Source organism: Rattus rattus, chromosome 1 (assembly GCF_011064425.1).
Source record: "Rattus rattus isolate New Zealand chromosome 1, Rrattus_CSIRO_v1, whole genome shotgun sequence".
Taxonomy (NCBI): Eukaryota; Metazoa; Chordata; class Mammalia; order Rodentia; family Muridae; genus Rattus; species Rattus rattus.
The window spans coordinates 251,758,958-251,779,357 of NC_046154.1; the positions used below are offsets into that span (position 1 = coordinate 251,758,958).

Genomic DNA, 20,400 nt, shown 5'->3' on the forward strand with positions numbered 1-20,400 from the left:
AGCCAGAGCATCAAGTACCCACCCTCTCAGTTCAGTTAGAGCTGGAGATAGGACCTTCAGTACTGAGCCACTGCATTATACCTCGTCCTCACCCCCCCAGCCATTTTGATCTTGCAGCATCCTTAAGTGATAGTCAAGGGGAGGTTGCTGCAGCAATGATTCCCATGCTCACCTCTGCCCCTCCAACGATCAAGAGCTTTTGAGGAAGCAGGAGCCATCATTTACATTATTAAAGACCCGAGCATTTAGAACAGATCTACAGAGAACCCGGAAGTCTATTTTCTTTTTTCTTCTTTGTGTGTATGTGTGTGTCATAGGACCTGGCACATTGTAGGCAAGCGCTTCACCACAGACCTACCTTACTCAGCAATTTTTTTCTATTTAAATTTGTTCGTTCATAACTTTTCCCACCTAGTGACCAAACAAACATGTCAGAGTGGGAATCCTACTACAAAACTGAGGGTGAGGAAGAGGAAGAGGAGGAGCAGAGCCCCGACACAAATGGTAAGTGGCCCTATCATGTAATGTGACCTGTGTGGAAGAAAGACTTTGCTGTCTATTTTTTTTTGGCCGGGAGTACTTTCCTGTCTGACAGCCCTCCCCAGGTAATCTAAAATATTTTTTCTCCCTTTGAGTTTTACAGAGTTATTCAGGTCCTATTTCAGTCTGTGAACATTCCTAGCCCTGTTCTGTTTTGCTAGTCACTAATAGATTACTTGTTAATCTTCAATAAATGACTCTGTCTGTGGTAATATTTGTCACTTTATTTAGTTACATATTTTTGGTTGTTAAAAAAAGTCTACTTATTTTTATTTTATGTATGTGTGTACACTCTGCATGTCTGGTGCAAAAGGAAGCCAGAAGAGGGGGTTGGATCTCCTGGTACTAAAGTTAGAGGTGGTTGTGAGCCTTCATGTGTGTTCTGTGAAGTGAAGCTAGGTCATGTGCTAGAGGGAAGCAAGTGTTCTTAAACACAGTATGACCTGAGCTAACTCTCCAGCTCCTGTTCGTTTGTTTTTGAGGCAAAGTCTCATGTAGACCAGGCTGACTTCAAACTCACTTTGTGATTGATGTTGACTTTGAGAGCTCCTAATGACTTCTGGGAATCGAGTTAACGTAAAAGTAGGTTCTTTGGTGGCTACGCATCCTGGCCTCTCTTTCTTCCTGCCTTTTGCCTGGAATCAGCCCAGCTCCAGGCTTGTACTAGGGAACCCCCCCATCCCCCCGTCCCCTACCCCCTGGTCTAAGAGACTCCCAGGGCCTGGAGAGATGGCTCACTTGAGAGCATTGGCTGTTTTTCCAGAGGACCTGAGTTCTATTCTCAGCATCTACATGGTGGCTCACAGCCATCCATAGCTCCATTTCCAGGGGACCTGATGCCCTCTTCTGATCTCAGAGTACCAAGCACACACATGGTTCACATACATGTATGCAAGCCTAAGTTTTTTCTTAAAGATTTTTATTATTTGTAAGTACACTAGCTGTCTTCAGACGCATCAGAAGAGGGCATTAGGTCTCTTTACAGATGGTTGTGAGCTACCGTGTGGTTGCTGGGATTTGAACTCAGGACCTCTGGAAGAGCAGTCAGTGATCTTAACTGCTGAGCGGTCTCTCCAGCCCACAAGCAAAACTTTTACACATAAAATTAAATGAATACATCTAATGTGTGTGTGTGCGTGTATACATATATACATACATACTTTTTCTTCTTTTTTTTCTTTTTTTTGCGACGGGGTCGATCTTTATAGCCCTGGCTGTCCTGGAACTCACTCTGTAGACCAGGCTGGCCACAAAGTAAAGACATCTACTTGCCTCTGCCTCCTGACTGCTAGGATTAAAGACATTCACCACCACATGTGGTTAATTTTTTTTTTTTAAAGAAAATAAAAATAAGTCAGAACTAATGATTTGAGAGGTATCTGTGCTGGGGTCCTGACAGGAGTGGTGACTTTAAGTGGGTTCATCTTAGCATAATTTGTCAGGTTATACTCATGCTCTGTTTTGTGTGACAAATAATAAACATGATGCAAAAGATAAGCATTTTCTTCCATTTATTTTTCCGTAGGAGAATATAAATATTCAGGAAGAGATAGTTTGATTTTTCTGGTTGACACCTCCAGGGCTATGTTTGAATCTCAGGGTGAAGACGAGCTCACACCTTTTGACATGAGCATCCAGGTAAGACTGCCTTAGTTTTCAACTCAAAAACTAGAATGAGTATGGTGGCTCATGTCTCTTATCCCAGCACTCAGGAGGCAGACGCCAGCCTGGTCTACAGAGGGGGTTCCAGGACAGCCGAGGGCTACATAGTGAGACCCTGTCTCAAAACACAAAACGAAAAAAATAGAAGCCTGTGGAACAGAACGTGTGTGGGTAATCGGGTCAAGAGCGCTGGGATAGCCTGTGTCTCTTGACTGACTTGACTGGCTTAGACCTGCAGTACCAACATTGGGTACCAGGGCTGCCAGACCGTTTCTTATCCACAGACCTCACGTGACCTCCAGAATTTCCCTTTGGAGAGGAGCATACTCAATCGGTAGTTGTCCCCTTCCTCTTCTATAGATGCTCTGGGGATGATGGCATATGCCTGTAATCTGCACGGTGGAGGCTGAAGTAGGAAGAGTGTAATGCCAAAGGACTCCATAGTCTGCCAAGAAGATTAGGGTTTTGTAGCTTGTCCTTTGCTACTTTGTGGGTTCTTGTTTCTTCTACCCTTCTCCACACTTTTTCTTCCACCCTTTCAACCCCTAACACTAGATAAGAGAGAAGAAAGAATAGAGAGGAAAGGAAAGAGATCCCTGAATAGAGTCAGAAAGAGGATGACGTTATTGTTAGACTGCTTCCTGCTGATTGGGGCAAGTTTGACCTTCGTCATCAGGATACCCAACTTCTTGTTTCTTTGTGCAAACCATTTCTTCTTTAACAAACCATGCAACAGTAACCAAAAACAGCAACCAGCAACCCACCCTGCCTCTTGGAGCCCGAGCGTTTATATCCTGTCCCGACAGTCTCCAGAATGCCAAGAGTCGTCACACAATTGCAGAAACTGTCTGCAGCTGAAAAAAAATCACACCACTACTAGAGCCTGAGGCAAATCACAGTCAGCTGCTGAGGACAGTCCGAAGTGGCTCCAAATATTATACCTGGGATTAAAATGAAAACACACAATTTCAATATTTCTGTGTTTTTCAAAGAAACCAAGACTCCAAAACTCACTACAGGGTTTCTCTGTGTAGCCCTGAGTGTTCTGGAACTCCCTTGTCTCAAACCCACAGATTTGCCTGCCTACTGACTGCTGAGATTAAAGGCATGCACCACCACCACCACCTGGCTATTTTTAAATTTTAATCTGTGTGTATGCGAGTGTGGGTGTGTGTGTGTGTATCAGAGGGTATTAGGTCACCTGGAGCTGGAGTTACAGATGGTTGTGAGCTGCCTGCCGTGGGTGCTGGGAGTTGAACATGGGTCCTCTGCACGAACAGTGTGTGATCTTAACTACTGAGCCATCTTTCCAGCCCTAGTGTTACGTTTCTTTAAAAGATGTATTTATTTACTGTATGTGAGTACGCTGTAGCTGTCCTCAGACGCACCAGAAGAGGGCATCAGGTCTCTTTACAGATGGTCGTGAGCCCCCATGTGGTTGCTGGGAATTGAACTCAGGTCCTCTGGAAGAGCAGTTAGTGCTCTTAACCGCTGAGCCATCTCTCCAGCCCTACACAAGTCTTTTTGCAAGTGAATACTGAGGATTGAATATTACTATTAATAAACTCTTACAACACAGCTTTAAAATGGGCAGAAGAGGCCTGGGGATTTAGATCAGTTGGTAGAGTGCTTGCCTCACCTGGGGAAGAGCCTGGGTTGGTGAGAGTAGTATTTCCAGTACTTGGGAGGTGTAAACAGGAGGGTCAGACGTTCAAGGCCATCCTTGGCTACATATTCAAGTTTGAGGCCAGCCTGGGCTTCATGAGACCCTGTCTAAAAGGGGGACAAGGAAACAAAGGATTTGAGTAGCCATTTCTTCAGAGATAACAAACAGAAACTGCTATTCAGAGCACTGAAAGAGGTGGTGGTGGTGCAACACTTTAAACCCAGGGCTGGGGAGGCAGAGGCAGGCGGATCTCTGTGAGTTCAAGGCCAGTGTGGTCTACAGAGAGGTTCCAGGAATGCAAGGGCTATATAGAGACCCTGTCTCAAAAACAAATAAAATAAAATCTTAAAAAAAGCCAAACCAGGGGTTGGGGATTTAGCTCAATGGTAGAGCACTTGGGCCCTGGGTTCAGTCCCCAGCTCCGGGGAAAAAAAAAAAAAAAAAAAAAAAGCCAAACCAAGCAAAACCAGTATGAAGGAGAGCAGCTGGTATGGCAGGTGACCCAGCAGTTCCTCAAAGGAAGGAGAGTTAGAGTTGCCATGTGTCCCAGTAAGTCTACTCTTAATGTGTTTGACATGGGGAATGAAAAACAAACACAGGCCTGGGAATGCAGCTCAGTAGGTAGAGGACATGCCTACCATGTGTAGAGTCATGAGTTCAATCCCCAGCACTGCAGAAACCCACTGCAGTGGCAACAGGCTTACAGCCTCCTGCCTCCTCCTTCCGAGTTCTGGGATTACGGACACGTGCTGCATTAAGATCAAACAAGGCTCTGTGCCACAGCAGATACTTACAGAACTTAGTGTTAGGCTAACACTCACAGACGCTTTTTTCCCCCCAGTGTATCCAGAGTGTGTACACCAGTAAGATCATAAGCAGCGATCGGGATCTCTTGGCAGTGGTGTTCTATGGTACCGAGAAAGACAAAAATTCAGTGAACTTCAAAAATATTTATGTCTTACAAGATCTGGATAACCCAGGAGCTAAACGAGTGTTAGAGCTTGACTGCTTTAAGGGACAACAGGGGAAAAAACATTTCCGAGACACAATTGGCCATGGGTCTGACTACTCTTTGAGTGAAGTGCTCTGGGTCTGTGCCAACCTCTTCAGCGACGTCCAGTTCAAGATGAGTCATAAGAGGATCATGCTATTCACCAATGAAGATGACCCCCATGGTAATGACAGTGCCAAAGCCAGCCGGGCCAGGACCAAAGCCAGCGATCTGCGGGACACTGGTGGGCATTTTCCTTATCATTGCTTTAAAGATGTCTTATTTATTTTATTTTGTATGTATGCGTGTGCCTGTATGCATTTATGTCGCCGTGTGCATCTAGGAGCCTGTGGAGGTCAGAAGAGGTATCCTGTACCTGTCCTAGTGCTGGAGTTACAGATGGTTGTGAGTGGCCATGTAGGTGCCGGGAACTGAACCCAGGTCCTCTGGAAGAGTTGCTGAGCCGTCTCTCTAGCTCTATTCCCTTAGTTGACTCTTTTCCTTTAATTTTACTTATTTTATGCATTTGGGTGTTTTGAATGTGTGTCTGCCTGTGCATTTATCTACTCCAGATGAATGCATTTTAATTTTTAAAAAATGATTAAGAATATTCTATATATGGATGTTTTATCTGCATAGGTGTTTTTGTACCATTTTTGTGCCTGGTACCTGTAGAGGCCTGAAGAGGTCATTGTATCTCCTGCAACTGGCCTTAGACAACTGTGGGTGCCGGGAATCAAATCCAGTTCCTCTGGAAGAGCAGCCAGTGCTCCTAACTATTGAGCCCAGCCCTTTATTTTATTTTCTTTATTTTGTTTTGGGTTTGTTTTCAAGACAGGGTTTCTCTGTGTAGTCTTTGCTCTCCTAGAATTTGATCTGTAGGCCCGGCTGACCTCAAATTCACAGAGGTCCACCTGCCTTTGCCTCAGAGCTGGGACTGAAGGTGTGGTCACCACTGCCCGGCCCTTCTTATGTTTTTAAATGGCTCCTAACTGATTTTCTCTATGGCTGAGGTCAAGCATTGCTTTTGCCATCAAGAGACAAAGGAAAGAGTAAAGTGGAACCAAGGGAGACACTAGTGTGGCCTGTTGTGGTCTCGCCAGAGCTTACTTGTCCTGGCCTCAGTGATCCAATGGCTATTTGAAAGTTGTTGGAAGTAGTTATGACAGCTGATTGGCATAGCCACTTTCTGAGAATGTTAATAGTCTGTCTAGATTCTGTGGGAGGCTTGCTTTGTTTGTTTGTTTGAGGTGGCTTTGTTATAGAAGCCATACTGGTCTGGAACTTGCTATGTAGCTAGGCAGGCCTCAAGCAGGCCATCTTTCCGCCTTAGCCTCCCAAGTGGTAGGGTTAATATTGTGCACTGTCATCCCTAGCCTAGGGAGGGAGGCATTTGAAGCGGATTCAGCCCCCTCTTCTGGCCTCTATGGGCACTGCATTCTTGAAGTACAGAGACATACATGCAAACAAAATACTGGTAACAGGTAAATACATCTTTAAGAAAACGAGTAAAAGGTGTTTGGCTGCACCTGGTGATGCATACCCCAAGACCCAGCACTTTGGAGACTGAGGCAAGAGGAATATGGGTCCAGCCTAGGTCACCAGAAACAAGATCCGTTTGAATTTAACTGAAAGCAAATGCTAGAGTTGGGCATAGTGTCATGTCCCACAGCTTCAGATAGGTGGGAGACTGAGGCAGGAGGATTGCTTAATCTAGGACTTTCAGACTAGGTCGCATAGCAAGACACTGAGTACCTGTTGGTTTGGTAGATTCAGAATCTCCTGTCACCCAAGCTGCTCTGGAGGGTGCAACTTAGGGTAGCCTTGATTTCCTGACCCTGACCCTGACCTGCCTCCTGCCTGCGGGGATTATAGGCCTACTGCACCACCTCAAGTGGCTGCTTCTCTCCATGGTCGAAACTGAAATAAACAAATAGGATACATTATAACTTACGATGGCCCTTTTCTTATTTTTAAGACCAAAAGTAAACGAACAAGCAAACAGATAGACCACACTAACTCAGGATGGCCTAGGACTCAAATGTGGCCCATCGTAGCCTCGAACTCACAGCAGTCCTGCTTCCCCAGCCTCCAAAGTGCTGGGATTACTCGGTTGTCTGGTGAAGATAGGATCTTTCCAATTTTTTTTCTTTATGGGAATTAGGTCTTGCCGGTATTTCTGGCATCTCTGGCTGGCACAGAACTTGCCATGTAGACCTATTGACTTGTTACATTCCTCCTGCCTCTGCCTCCCAAGAATTATATTTCCAATATATATACATCGCCACATCTGGCCTGATACCACTCTGTTCAAACAAAAATGTAAGGCCCCTCCTCCACAAAAATAAACAAACTTAGCCTGGTATGGCAGCATTCTCCTTTGATCAGAGGCAGGTATATCTGAGTTCCAGGCCAGCCTGGTCTACAAAGTGAGTTCCAGGCCAGCCTGGTCTATATAATGAGTTCTGTCTCAAAACAAGAAACAATACTTCTCATTAGCTGTGCTTCGCTGGTTTTAATCTTTCTTCACATCAGGGATCTTCCTCGACTTGATGCACCTGAAGAAGCGAGGGGGCTTTGACGTGTCCTTGTTCTACAGAGACATCATCAGCATCGCTGAGGATGAGGACCTCGGGGTTCACTTTGAGGAGTCAAGCAAGCTGGAAGACCTGCTAAGGAAGGTTCGAGCCAAGGAGACCAAAAAGCGAGTGCTGTCCAGGTGGGCACCCAGCCTGGGCTAGCCTGCTCATACTTCCCTTAACCAGTCACAGGCAGTGCGTCAGACTTGACTTCCCTACACTGCCCCACACTGGCCTCCTCAGGACAGCAGGAGCTGTCAGTTCTCTTCCCTGGCAGGAGCTGGTATGGTCTGTCTCCATGGTGACGCAGCAGCCTTCTATATCTTTGAGCTCTAAGTACTCTGAGCATTCCTTGGTACCTCCTCTGCTCTCTTTACACGGCGGATCTGTGTCATTAGGTTACTGTAAGGACATCTAAAACACACAAAGAAGCGTAACAGACACTACTTATTTCTAAGTTATGTATATGATGGCTGCCTATGTGTGGGACAGGCATTGGATTTCTTGGAGCTGGAGTTACAGATGGTTGTGCACCACCTAATGTGGGTGCCGGGAATTGAACTCAGGACCTCTGGAAGAGCAGCAAGTGCACTTAAGCACCGAGCCATCTCTCCAGCCCCCAGATGTTAGTTCTCTTCATTACAATTATATTATTATTAAGCAGTGAGATAGCTCGCTAGGTAAAGCTGCATGCGCCTGGTCTGATGACCTGAGTTCCTCCCCTCGGCTCCCTGTAGTGGAAGAAAAGAACCAACTTCCACAAGTTGTCCTCTGCCCGCCACACCCATGTCGTGGCATATGCACCCCCATTCAAATAAGTAAATGCTTCTGATTTTCCAGACAGGGTGTCTCTGTGACCTCGGCTGTCCTGGAACTTGCCCTGTAAAACAGACAGGCCCTGAACTCAGATCCCCCTGCCTCTGCCTCCATCCAAGTGCTGGGATTAAAGGTGTGGGCCACCATGCCTAGTTTGCTTGCGTGTGTGCGTGCGTGCTTGCTTGCTTGCTTGCTTTCTTTCTTTCTTTTCTTTTTTAAAGACAGGGTCTTGCTGTGTATTCGAAGCTGGGGTTTCAGGTGTCTGCTATCATGCTTGGCTGCATTTTGCTTTTTCTCCACCTCTCCATTTGTTTGTTCTTATTACTGTTGTGGACAGAGTCTTCTATGTGTAGACCTGCCTGCCTGGTACTTGCTAATGTCCCATGCTGGCCTTGATCTCGGGGTAGTCTTCCTCTCAGTCCCTCACCTGCTGGGATTGGCTGTGTGCCCGGCGATACCCAGTGCTGCAGTCTGTTTGCAGTCCACTCACTGTGTTTGGACTAAGATTACTGGAAAGAGTAACGCAAACTGGGACTTGGATGCTGTGAAAACCTTTTTCACAGGGAGGTACAGTCCGCCCACTCATGCTTGCTTTTCCCTCTTTCCCCTTTCCTCCCTCAGGTTAAAGTTTAAGCTCGGCAAAGACGTGGCACTCATGGTGGGCGTTTATAACTTGGTCCAGAAAGCTAACAAGCCTTTTCCAGTGAGGCTGTATCGAGAAACAAACGAACCAGTGAAAACCAAGACGAGGACTTTTAATGTAAACACAGGCAGTCTGCTCCTGCCCAGTGACACCAAGCGGTCTCTGGTAGGTGGCCAACCCTTCCTACTGAACCTCGTGTAAGAATTGGCAGGGAGGTGGGGGCTGTAGAGGTGGCCCAGCAGATAAGGGAATACACGCTGGTCTTGTGGAGTCCCCAGGTTCCGTTCTCTGCATCCACATGGAGGCTCATAGCAAGAGCCTTAGCCCAGGAGCTGAGGAGTTCAGGTTTACACGTGCAGGGGACAGTTATTGAGAGTTCCCCCTGCTGAACTGTCAGGTTTTTCCCGCCTTTGAGATGGCCACATCTGTTTTTCTGAGCATGAAAGGCCAAGTACAGTGCATTCTCTCTTGTCCTTTCTCTGCCTTACATTCTTTAGAAGGATGCAGTCTTGAAAAACAAGCATTACCTTTTGTTATTTTGAGGAGGGTTCTCATTCTGTAGACCAGACTGGCCTTAGAGTCACAGATTCACTTGCTTGTCTCCCTACTACTGTGATTAAAGGTGTGCCCCACCATGGCTGGCTGAACACATCCTCTTTAATTATGTAAAATGTGTGAGAGGGTCAGATTTTTGTATAAGTTCAGGACCCAACTGATTAAAATTAAATATTTTTATTCAATACCTGAGGGCTTTCTTTTTTGTTTTCTGGTTTTCGTTTCATTTTGTTTGTTTGAGTATAGATTTCATACCAGATGGTTTCTCCCTACTGTCTGAAGGATGAGGGGTGTGAGACATTTTCTTCGGTTTGTAAGTGATTGGATTGTCATGCGGACTTATTGGGTAGCCACCCTCTGACCCGTGAGTTTCTTTATTGATCCAGTTTGTCTGAATAAATCTTAAGGGCCTTTTTTGTTGTTATAACCTCAGCTTTGACTCTGCCGTCATGCACACTATCCACATGTAGAAGCCAGAGGACAGTGGGCGTCTGCTTTGTCCTCCTCTTCCTCCTCCCCCTCCTCATTTCCTTGAGACAGGACTTCTCACTGAACCACAGCTTGTCATTTTCTTACCAGCCAGCCTCGAGATCCTTCTGTCTCAACCCGAAGCCAACACTGGAGTTGTAGGGATATCTGGTGTCACAGGGATGCCAGGATCTAAACACATCCTCACGGCTTCATAGCAAGCGCTCTTCCCATTCACCCTGCCTTCCCCCTGGCCCACCCAGCTCCAGTTCTAAGTCACTGATGTTCCGAGGCCACAGATGCAGCTCGACACTGCCGTTTTGTGGCCCTCGCTCAGTATCCCAACCTTTTCTCCTTCAGACTTTCGGGACGCGTCAGATTGTGCTGGAGAAAGAGGAAACAGAGGAGCTGAAGCGGTTTGATGAGCCAGGTTTGATTCTCATGGGCTTTAAGCCCATGGTAATGCTGAAGAACCACCACTACCTGAGGCCCTCTCTGTTCCTGTACCCAGAGGAGTCCCTAGTCAACGGTGAGTGTGTCGATAGACCGAGGGAGAACAGACGCCTGTCCCTGGGTTTACTGGGCTGGGCTTCTTAAATGGGTGCTGCTTAGATACCTACAAGGGATGCAAATGGAGTTAAAAAGGAAAAGGAGAAAAAAGGAAAACCGGCAAGGAGATGCAGGCCACTATGACATTTGTCTTTTAGGGAGCTCAACCTTGTTCAGCGCCCTGCTCACCAAGTGTGTGGAGAAGGAGGTCATAGCAGTGTGTAGATACACAGCCCGAAAGAACGTCTCCCCTTATTTTGTGGCTTTGGTGCCACAGGAAGAGGAGCTAGATGATCAGAACATTCAGGTGACTCCCGCAGGTATGTGGCAGAGAGATCCAGGGGTCCGTTAGAGGTCCTGACGCACCCCAGTCTCCGAGCATCAGTTAGGCCTGGGAAATGTGTTTTTAAGCTTTTGTAGGTACACATGATGCCCTGCGAGGCAAAGCCACCAAGATGGTCATGTGGCGAGATAGCAGTCTTCATCCTGACATCTGCACATTTCTGTTGCACATGACAGGGCTTCTCTCCTGATCTTTACTTTACTTTTCTTTTCTTTTTTTTAAAGATTGATTGATTGATTGATTGATTTAATGTATGTGAGTACACTGTTTCAGACACATCAGAAGAGGGCATCAGATCCCATTACAGATGGTTGTGAGACACCATGTGGTTGCTGGGAGTGGAACTCAGGACCTCTGGAAGAGCAGTCAATGTTCTTAACCTCTGAGCCATCTCTCTAGGCCCAATATTTTCTTTACTGAAAGTGTCTAGTCACCCTGTATGCTTGGTTTTTGTCCCATAATTGCCAAGGCTTTGTGGTGTAGTATAAACCGCTTGGGTATTTGAAGTCAGACTTGCTTTTGTCTCTTCTTAACCCCTTCTTGCAGTCTTACTATGTAGCCTAGGCTGACCCTGGACTTGTGTTCTCCTGCCCAAGCCTTCTGAGTGCTGTGATTACACATGCACCGACACACGGCGGTCACTCTGTCCCGTGCTGTATATGCACGAGCTCACTTTCTCATTTTGAACCCATCTCTGCCACTAGTTAGCCAGATAACTTGAGCACACAAGTTAAACTTCCATTCTCACTGGAAAGTGGTCCTATATCTGAGATAATTAACTGTGCTGCTCATGCCTCGTACAAGATGTCCCCGATGGTGGTCCTCCAGGCCTGTCTAATGGAGTCCTCTCATGGGAATGCTTGCTTAGTATTAAACCCTTAACCTCTCGGCTCAAGCTCACCCTTTCATGCTGTGTGCTGTCCAGGCTGACTGCCTACACCCGGCAGCCTGCTCAAAGTCCTTGTCAACAGCAGACACCAGGGGCAGGCTAGGGAGCCAAGGAGAGAAGCTGGCCCGACTGCTCGCTCCTGTTTGCTCACCACCTTCAGCACTGTCATCCGGGGCCCCTCACCTGGCAGCAGCACTGGTTCCAGTGCCTGGGTTTTTCCTTCTAGAACCCTCAAGGAACTGGACTAGAGTCCACATAACTCCTTCCTCTTCAATGCATGCTGGAAATGAAATGGAAAAAGCTGGAGCTCAGAGGAAAGCCTGTGAGGCTGGAATTTAGCTCCCGAGGGTGATACTGTCCAGCTGGCTCTGGATTATCCAAGATGATGGTGGTGGTGGTGGTTGTGATGATGATGACGATGATAAAGATAGAGTCTGGGACCAACTGCTGTTGCCTGTTTGTGGCCCCTTGTCGAAGCATCCCTTCTGTCAGGCTTCCCATGTATCCCTGGAGAGTTTGTTAGACTGACTTTCACACTTGGCCCCTGGTAAAGGAGAAATTGGATTTGTAACCCTCAGCTACAGCATCACAGCATACAGAGTTGACAAACAGCTGTATAGTAAGTCAGATCTCAGAAGACCTGTTTCTCTGCTTCAGGCTTCCAGCTTGTCTTCCTCCCTTACGCTGACGACAAGCGGAAGGTGCCCTTTACGGAGAAGGTGATGGCCAACCCAGAACAGATAGACAAGATGAAGGCCATTGTTCAAAAGCTCCGCTTTACATACAGGTGAGTGCGGGCCACCCTCGGGCGGGCGCTCTGGAGCTGCCAACAGTGTTGGGCCCTGTCAGAAAGTCAGGTTAGACCCAGACTGAGAGGGCGGAGTTCTGTTCAGTTAGCCAGAAACGAGAAGTCATTACCTGTCACCAAGACCTTAAAAAGAACGTATGAGCGGAAGCTCTGCTTATCCTGCAGTCTCAGCCTGTGCTGGTAGAGGCCGTGTGTACCTGTAACCCTAGCATTTTCAAATTCAGACCGGAGGACTGCACATTTAAGGCCAGCCTGGGCTTTCTTCAGAAAAGAAAGGTTCGTTGTTTAACAAGTTCAGAAAGAGCGGCACGTGCTTATTCTGTTTCTTGTTTGTTTTAGATGGGATCTTACTCTAACTCAGGCTAACCTAGAACTCTCACTGTGTAGCCTAGGCTAGACTCAAATTTGCAGTACTCCATCTGCCTCAGTGTTCTGAATGCTGACATTACAGGTTTGTGTCACCATGCCCCTCCGCCTTTGTAAGATTTATTTATTTTGTGCGCACGCACGTACGTGTGTGTGTGTGTGTGTGTGTGTGTGTGTGTGTGTGTGTGTGTGTGTGTGTGTGAGTGTAGGGGGTACCATGCATGTGTATACGTGTACCACATCCATAACTACTGCTCAAGGAGACCAGAAGAGGAAGTTCCATCGTCTAGGACTGGAGTTAAGGCTGGCTTGAACTGCCACATAGGTTCTGGGAACTGAACCCAGGCCCTCTACAAGGGCAGCAAGTGCTCTTAATCGCTCTCTCTCTCCAGTCCCTAAGTCAGAGACAGGGTTTCTCTGTATAGCCCTGGTGGTCCTGGAACTCATTTTGTACACCAGGTGTCTTAGTTAGGGTTTTACTGCTGTGAACAGACACCATGACCAAGGCATGGTCTTATAAAGGACAACGTTTATTTGGGCCTGGCTTACAGGGTCAGAGGTCCAGTCCATCATCATCAAGGCAGGAACATGGCAGCATCAGGCAGGCAAGGTTCTTCATCTTCATCTGAAGGCTGCTAGTGGAAGACTGACATCCAGGCAGCTAGGGTGAGTGTCTGAAGCCCATGCCCACAGTGACACACCTACTCCAACAGGGCCACATCTCTAACAGTGCCACTCCCTGGGCCAAGCACATACAAACCATTACATTCCACTCGCTGGCCCCCATAGGCTGTTCAAACATGAGTCTATGGGGCCATACCTAAACATAGCATAATAAAAATACATTTAGTCTACCTTCCAGAGCCCCCATAGTCTATAGCAGTCTCAACAGTGTTAACAGTCCAAAGTTCAGAGTCTCTTCTGAGATTCATCCAATCACTGAAATGTAATCCCCAAGGCAAAACAAGAAACCAGCTGGGCAGACTTCAAACATCTCCATGTGCGATGTCAAAGCCGTCTTCAGATCTCCACTCCCTTTTCATCTTTGTTGACCCCAACAACCTTCTTTCTCCTGAGCTGGTTCTGCTCCGTTAGCAGCTCTCCTCAGCAGATAGCCCACGGCTCTGACATCTCAGACATCTTGGGGTTTCCAAGGCAACTTCAATGTTATAGCTTCTTGTTTCAATGTCTGGGATCCACAGATGATCTTCTGGGCTCCTCCAAAAGGCTGGTGTCCCTGAACCAGTGGTGTCCATGCCTACAGTGACACACTTATCGAAACAAGGACACACCTCCTGTAGCTGTCTTCAGACATAGTAGGCCCCATTACAGATGGTTGTGAGCCACCATGTGGTTGCTGGGAATTGAACTCTTCCTCTGGAAGAGCAGTCAGTGCTCTTAACCACTGAGCTATCTCTCCAGCCCTTGTTTTTGTTTTTTTTGTTTTTTTTGTTTTTTTGTTTTGTTTTTTGTTTTTTCTTCTTTTTTTCGGAGCTGGGGACCAAACCCAAGGCCTTGCCCTTGCTAGGCAAGTGCTCTACCACTGAGCTAAATCCCCAACCCCTTGTTTTTGTTTTTTAAAGACAGTATTTTATCACTCATTGTAGTGGTCCATGGCTATAGTTCAGTACTCTGAAAGTGGAGGCAGGAGCATTAGGAGTTGGAGGTCATCCTTGATTATATAGTGAGTTCAGGGCTTGGTGTGGATACATGGTATCTTTTCCAGGTGGGAGGACAGATGGAAGGAAGGAGGGATGGAGGGAGGAAGGACGGACGCTGACTCCTCAGCGTGCAGTCCTGGCTTGTGCTCACACTGGCCTACTGACGACTGGCACTGGCCTGGATCTTGCTGTGTAGCTTAGGACGAACCTGAACTACTGATCTTGCCCTCACCTCTCCAGCGCTGGGACTCCACCCAGCAAGTGCCACCACGCCTGGAATTGAATCCAGGGCTCCGTGGCTGCTCGTCAGTCTCTGCTGAGCCTCGTCCTCACTGCTGGCTTTGATTTTTTGAGAGATCTGAGGTGATACCTCATTGTGGTTTCATTTATATTTCCCTAGGGATAACTAAGGACAGTTGAACATCCCTTATGTCTTGGCCATTTGTATATCTTCTCAGGACCTGTGGCTCATTGAGATCGTGGCCTTTTGCTTTTATTCTGCTAAGTTTCTGGGACACTGTCTTGCTATCCAGCCAATAACTGCTTGGGTGCTGGAGTTGGCAGCTTGCATCACCATGCTTGCGTTGTTAGTCTGTTTTAAATTCAGTTTATAAATATTAAAGTCAGTTTTTTTTTTTTTTTTTTTTTTTTTTTTGTTTTTTTTTTTTTTTTGGTTCTTTTTTTTTTTTTTAGTCAGGAAATTTTAAAATTGGGGGGGTTTTAAAAACAATTTTGACATCAAAAAAAATTTAATACACAGCCCTTTTATAAATGATTTTTTTTTTTTTTTTTTTTTTTTTCGGAGCTGGGGACCGAACCCAGGGCCTTGTGCTTGCTAGGCAAGCACTCTACCACTGAGCTAAATCCCCAGCCCCCTAAAGTCAGTTTTTAAAAAGCCAGTTTTTTCTTTATTTTCTCATCAGGTTAGAGCCCTTTTCACAATTCCATCTTTTTCCCCCTTTTTTCCGGAGCTGAGGACCGAACCCAGGGCCTAGCAAGTGCTCTGCCACTGAGCTAAATCCCCAAGCACACATTCTATTCTGGATATCTATGCTACCTCTAGTTCTGGGCAAATGATACCTCTCCTTGGGTGTGGGACACACCTGGAATCCCAGTGCTTGGAGAAGTGGAGGGTGGAGGGCCAGGAATTCAAGGTCATCCATAGCTACATAATGTGAGTTTGAGGCCAGCTTGAATATCTGAAACCCTGTCTTAAAAAAACCACGAAAGTCTTTCCCCTTCAGCTCCAACTTCCTGCCATTCTCCTTTCCTTGACAGTGTGAGCACTAAGAATCCGTCACGCAGGGCCGGCATGCACCGTCTCAGCATATACTCTGGGTCTGATCTCAGATGCGTGTCTCACACACACAAACACCAACATTATGTCAGTTATTTCTGTTAATCTTTGGTGCTGGGTTGAGTCTGGGGTCCCCTGCATGCTAGGCAAGTCCTCTCCACATAGCTGCACCTCAACCCCGGCCTTTTATCTTCGTAAGAAACTAAAAAGGGGCTAAGATGGCCCCAGAGTTTCGAGCATCTGCTGCTCCTGCAGAGAAGTAAACTTTGATCCCAAGCTCCTCTGTCAGGACACCTCTGACCTCTGCAGGCATGGTGCACAGAGACACACACAGATACACTTTAAAATAAAAATTGGAAGAGCCCTGAAAGGTTGGTTTTGTGCCCACTTTACAGATCAAACAGGCTTAGAGGACAAGGCCCCCTTTTTAGTCTCCTCCAACTAGGAAAGCAGCGGAGAGCAGGCTTCCATCTCCTAACTCATGCTGCTCTGCACAGAAGACACATTTGTCATTCTGTATCCTCTATTCTCAGCTCCCCCCTAAGCTCCTAGTGACAGGACAGGTTTGCTCTGCAGCTACTGTTCCAGCATCCACTGATGAATTGAAAGTTGGAGGGCGGGGTTGCTATGAAGGTCTCTGCTATTTACGTATTTACTTGTGGTCTTTTTCTCTACTGACCCTGGCTGCTTTGTTTTCTTACTGGAAGCTCTATTGGTTTTGATGCTGTTCTTTCCAGGAGCGACAGTTTCGAGAACCCAGTGCTGCAGCAGCACTTCCGGAACCTGGAGGCCCTAGCTTTGGACATGATGGAGTCGGAGCAAGTGGTAGATCTGACACGTAAGAAACGTGGACTGAGCCAGGGAGTCCTTTGGTTGTGTGTCAGTCCCGGGGATTGAACCCATGACCTTACACATATGGGGAGCAGCTCGTCCTCTTTGGTGAGCTGCATCCTTAGCTGGAGGAACCACAGTAGAAGACAGCTTTGTTTTGGTGACGTTCTGACCTGTGATCTGTATGCCTTTCTCTAGCGTCTTCAGACTTCCTTGTCCAGACCGTCCCTGCCTGACAGGTTTTCTAGGTCACCTTACACTGCCTGGAACAGACTGAGCTAGCTCTGCAATGACAGGAGGAGAGTGGCAGGCTCCCGAGACCTGACTCTGAACTAACTAGGCCACCCCGTGTCTACGTGTAGGTGCAAGTGAATGTTGGCTGACAGTGGCAGGCACTGGTGTCCTGTGTGCTGACTCAGCTGACATAATTCTGAGGCAGCAGCCACTGCCGTCCTTACTTGACAAAGGGAATGATTTCCCCAAGTCTCGGGTGCTGAGCGCTCAGTACCGCCCCGGACCACAGTGCTTGCTGCTTCCCTCTTAGGCCTGGCTCCTGGCCTTCTTACTAGAGCCCTTCTTGATGGTGGTGCTCTCGAATGTTTATGAGGACACGGGCTGTGACTGGGAAATGAGTAGTCACTGGGAGCAGACTGGACTTAATGGAGGTCTTTGTGACAGTCAAAAGGACCGGAACAATTAGTTTTGCCTGCTTAGCGTCCCAGTTGTCCACGGCCTCTTAATGCCAGACAAAATAGCTGTTGTTATAAGCAGGCATGATTTGTGGGGACTGTCAGGCTGGGTCTAGCAGAAGAGAATCCTCAGGTTCAGCAGCCTGTGAGGAAAGCCTGCCTCCATATCCTTGGTTACTTGAAGCATGCAGGCAGATGTGTGTGGGAAACACGCAGGTATTACGAGGTTTAAATAATCGACTGGCACTGGCCAGGACTTGGGAATCTATGGAGGTCTCTCACATAGGACGTGAGTAAGGAGCATGGAGGATGTCTGAAGGGTTTTGTTGCATGTTTTAATGGTCCAGTCAGCTGCCTTGTATGCAGCCCTTCCCTCCCCCAGCCTGACTCAGTGCTCTCTCGTTCCACACAGAGCTGGAGTGGACAGGCCACTTGGATGGACATAACTCACCCGACTACTTTGTTGTTTTGATTTTCTAGTGCCCAAGGTTGAAGCCATAAAGAAAAGACTGGGCTCCCTGGCTGATGAGTTTAAAGAACTTGTCTACCCTCCAGGTTATAATCCTGAGGGAAAAACTGCCAAGAGAAAAGCAGGTGAGTGCTGGGTGTGGATAGATGCACAGATGCTCCCTTCAAAGCTGCCCATGGTCTTCATGGTCTGACCACGGTGATTTATCCCCTTTCTTTTCTCATCTGGTGAGTGATGGTGAGTGCACTGGGTGGGGGTAGGGTGTCAAAGTCAGGAGCTCACCCTTGCAAGTAAGCAGTGTTGTCCCTGAGCCACATCCAGGTCTTCTCGGAAATTTGTGTATATGGCACACCTTGGCTCAGTGCACATCTCAGCACAAATGGGTGCTTCTGTTGTTTCCTTGTGTGGGGGAGGGAGGGAGTACGGGCACGTGTATGCGTGGCACGTGTGTGGAGCTTGAGCACAACTGTGGAACCAGTTCTCTTCTCCCACCTTTATGTGGTTTCTATGGCAAATACTTGGATCTGATGAGCCCTTCACCAGACCTCTACCTTATAAAAGTTTCTTTTAGATTTATCTTATTTTATGGGTGTTTTGCCTGCAGAGGTTGGGAAGGGGGTATCGGATCTCTCGGAACTGGAGTCCCAGGTGGTCATGAGCTACCATGTAACTCTGGGAACCTCATTTTGCAAGAATACAAAATGATCTGAACCATTAAGCCATCTCCAGTCTCTGCCTCATCTTTAGATATTAGGCTACCGAGATGGCTCAGTGGTTAAGACATTTGCGCTGTGCAAGTCTAGTAACCTGAGTTGCCTTCCTGGGACCCAAAAAAGGTGGGAGGAGCACTGATTCCACAAAGTGCTCCTATGTCCATACACCCATACACACAATAAAAATGTTTTCAAAGGTCAGTGGCTAGGTATTCTGCTTGCCTATTTAATAAGACCTCCTTTTAGAGGATATTCTACAGTGAACATAAACACTCGTCTGAGCAGATCAATAGGGCAGTTCTTAGCAGTGTAATTCCAGGCAGTATCTTAGTAGGTCAGAGTACTTGCTGGGCAAGTGTAAGGACCAGAGTTCAGATCCCAGCTTCCATGTAAAAATCCAAGTGTCTTTGCTAGCATATAGTACTAGTATTGAAGCAGATAGGGGTAGGTTCAATGAGAGGACCCTACATTCAAGGGAGTAAGGTGGAGAGACATAGATGAGGACTCCTAACATTCTCCTCTGGCTTCTACAAAGACATGCACCTATCCACACTTAGGTCCCCCAGAAGAGTAGCCTGTGCTCGTCACCATGAGCCATCTCTCCAGCCCCTATTTATCTAAATTTCTACCAAGAAAGTGACAGGGAGTATGTACCTTGCTTTGATGAGTATGCAGTTCTCTAGTTGGGAGTAGTTCCTTTAGGCTTTCTCCCATCTGTTCTCTGTTCTGACACTGACCATTTGTTATAGGACAGCCCTTCTTATTACTGGTAGACCCCAAGCTTCCTTTACTATGAGGCTCACACTGGTAGGATTCTGGATTGGTCGTCTTTTGGCTAAGTAAGCCTATTTAAGCCTTGTTACCTAGTAAATTTACTGTGAAGAAAGGAGAGGTCAGACTGGGACCATCCTGCTTGTTCCACTTTGCATCAGAACCAGCTGTCATGTCCTGGAAGTTGCTGTCAGAACCTGTCAGACTTTGTGGTGTAACAGAGCATTGGTCACTTGCCTTGCCTGTTTGTATTGCCTGGTGCCTCAGAACTTACACGATGTTTCTAAATGTTTTTCCCCCTCACCCTTTGGATGTGCTGGTACTTAAAATGGGGCCTTTAGCATGCTAGGCCAGCACTGCTGGACTTCTATAGCCCCTGTACATTTTGGGGGGAGTTAAAAAAGTGACAAGCTTACATAGAATGAGCAGCTACTTTAGAAACAGATGACAAATGGTCGCCTGCAACACACATCACAGGAGGGCAGTGTCATGTCACTGGGATGTCACTGGAAGCATTTCCAGGTCATTCCTGCCTGTGTCTTTTCTCTAGACAATGAAGGTTCTGCAAGTAAAAAGCCCAAGGTAGAGTTATCAGAAGAGGAGCTGAAGGACCTTTTTGCCAAGGGCACACTGGGCAAGCTCACTGTGCCTGCACTGAGGGACATCTGCAAGGCCTATGGGCTAAAGAGTGGACCGAAGAAGCAGGAACTACTCGAGGCTCTCAGCAGACACTTGGAGAAGAACTGACTAATGATCACACGCCCAGCCGCCTTCCACACTGCAGTCAGGCCAAGCTAGGTGTTAGCTCCAGAGAGCCACCTGACAGAAATGCAAGACCTTCACCATGGAGTGCTGCCCTCCCACCTCACTGTGCCTTACTCTGTGAATAAAGAGCTCTAACTTTATATTGTGTACTATTTAGTATGAATGGGTAAATAGTTGCTTCGATCCAGGTTATGGTAATGTTTAGCTCTTGGCTTAATTTTACCCCCCACGGAAGTACATACAGGTCACCACAGTGGAAATAAAACATCTTAGTGGAGGCAGGGAAAGAGTATGACACTCACAGACAACGTTGTACAGGTAATTCTGGA

At 47.1% G+C, this 20,400-nt stretch overlaps 1 protein-coding gene across 1 annotated transcript; it reads left to right on the forward strand.

Annotated features, from left to right (window-relative positions):
* Nucleotides 1–185: 185 nt before the first annotated feature.
* Xrcc6 (X-ray repair cross complementing 6) lies at nt 186–20,211 on the forward strand. Its single transcript, XM_032918413.1, has 11 exons — nt 186–504; nt 2,066–2,178; nt 4,710–5,103; nt 7,395–7,578; nt 8,876–9,062; nt 10,281–10,449; nt 10,628–10,789; nt 12,359–12,488; nt 16,571–16,671; nt 17,834–17,947; nt 19,857–20,211. The coding sequence occupies exons 1-11, from the start codon at nt 429–431 to the stop codon at nt 20,051–20,053; spliced, it is 1,827 nt and encodes a 608-aa protein (XP_032774304.1). The 5' UTR covers nt 186–428; the 3' UTR covers nt 20,054–20,211.
* The last annotated feature ends 189 nt before the right edge of the window (nt 20,212–20,400 follow it).

Bases quoted from the DNA above. Each gene is read 5' to 3' on its own strand.
- Xrcc6 (XM_032918413.1), top strand. From the start codon at position 429: ATGTCAGAGTGGGAATCCTACTACAAAACTGAGGGTGAGGAAGAGGAA. The intron at 2,179-4,709 runs GTAAGACTGCCT...TTTTCCCCCCAG, and splicing joins CTTTTGACATGAGCATCCAG to TGTATCCAGAGTGTGTACAC. The intron at 7,579-8,875 runs GTGGGCACCCAG...TTCCTCCCTCAG, and splicing joins AAAAAGCGAGTGCTGTCCAG to GTTAAAGTTTAAGCTCGGCA.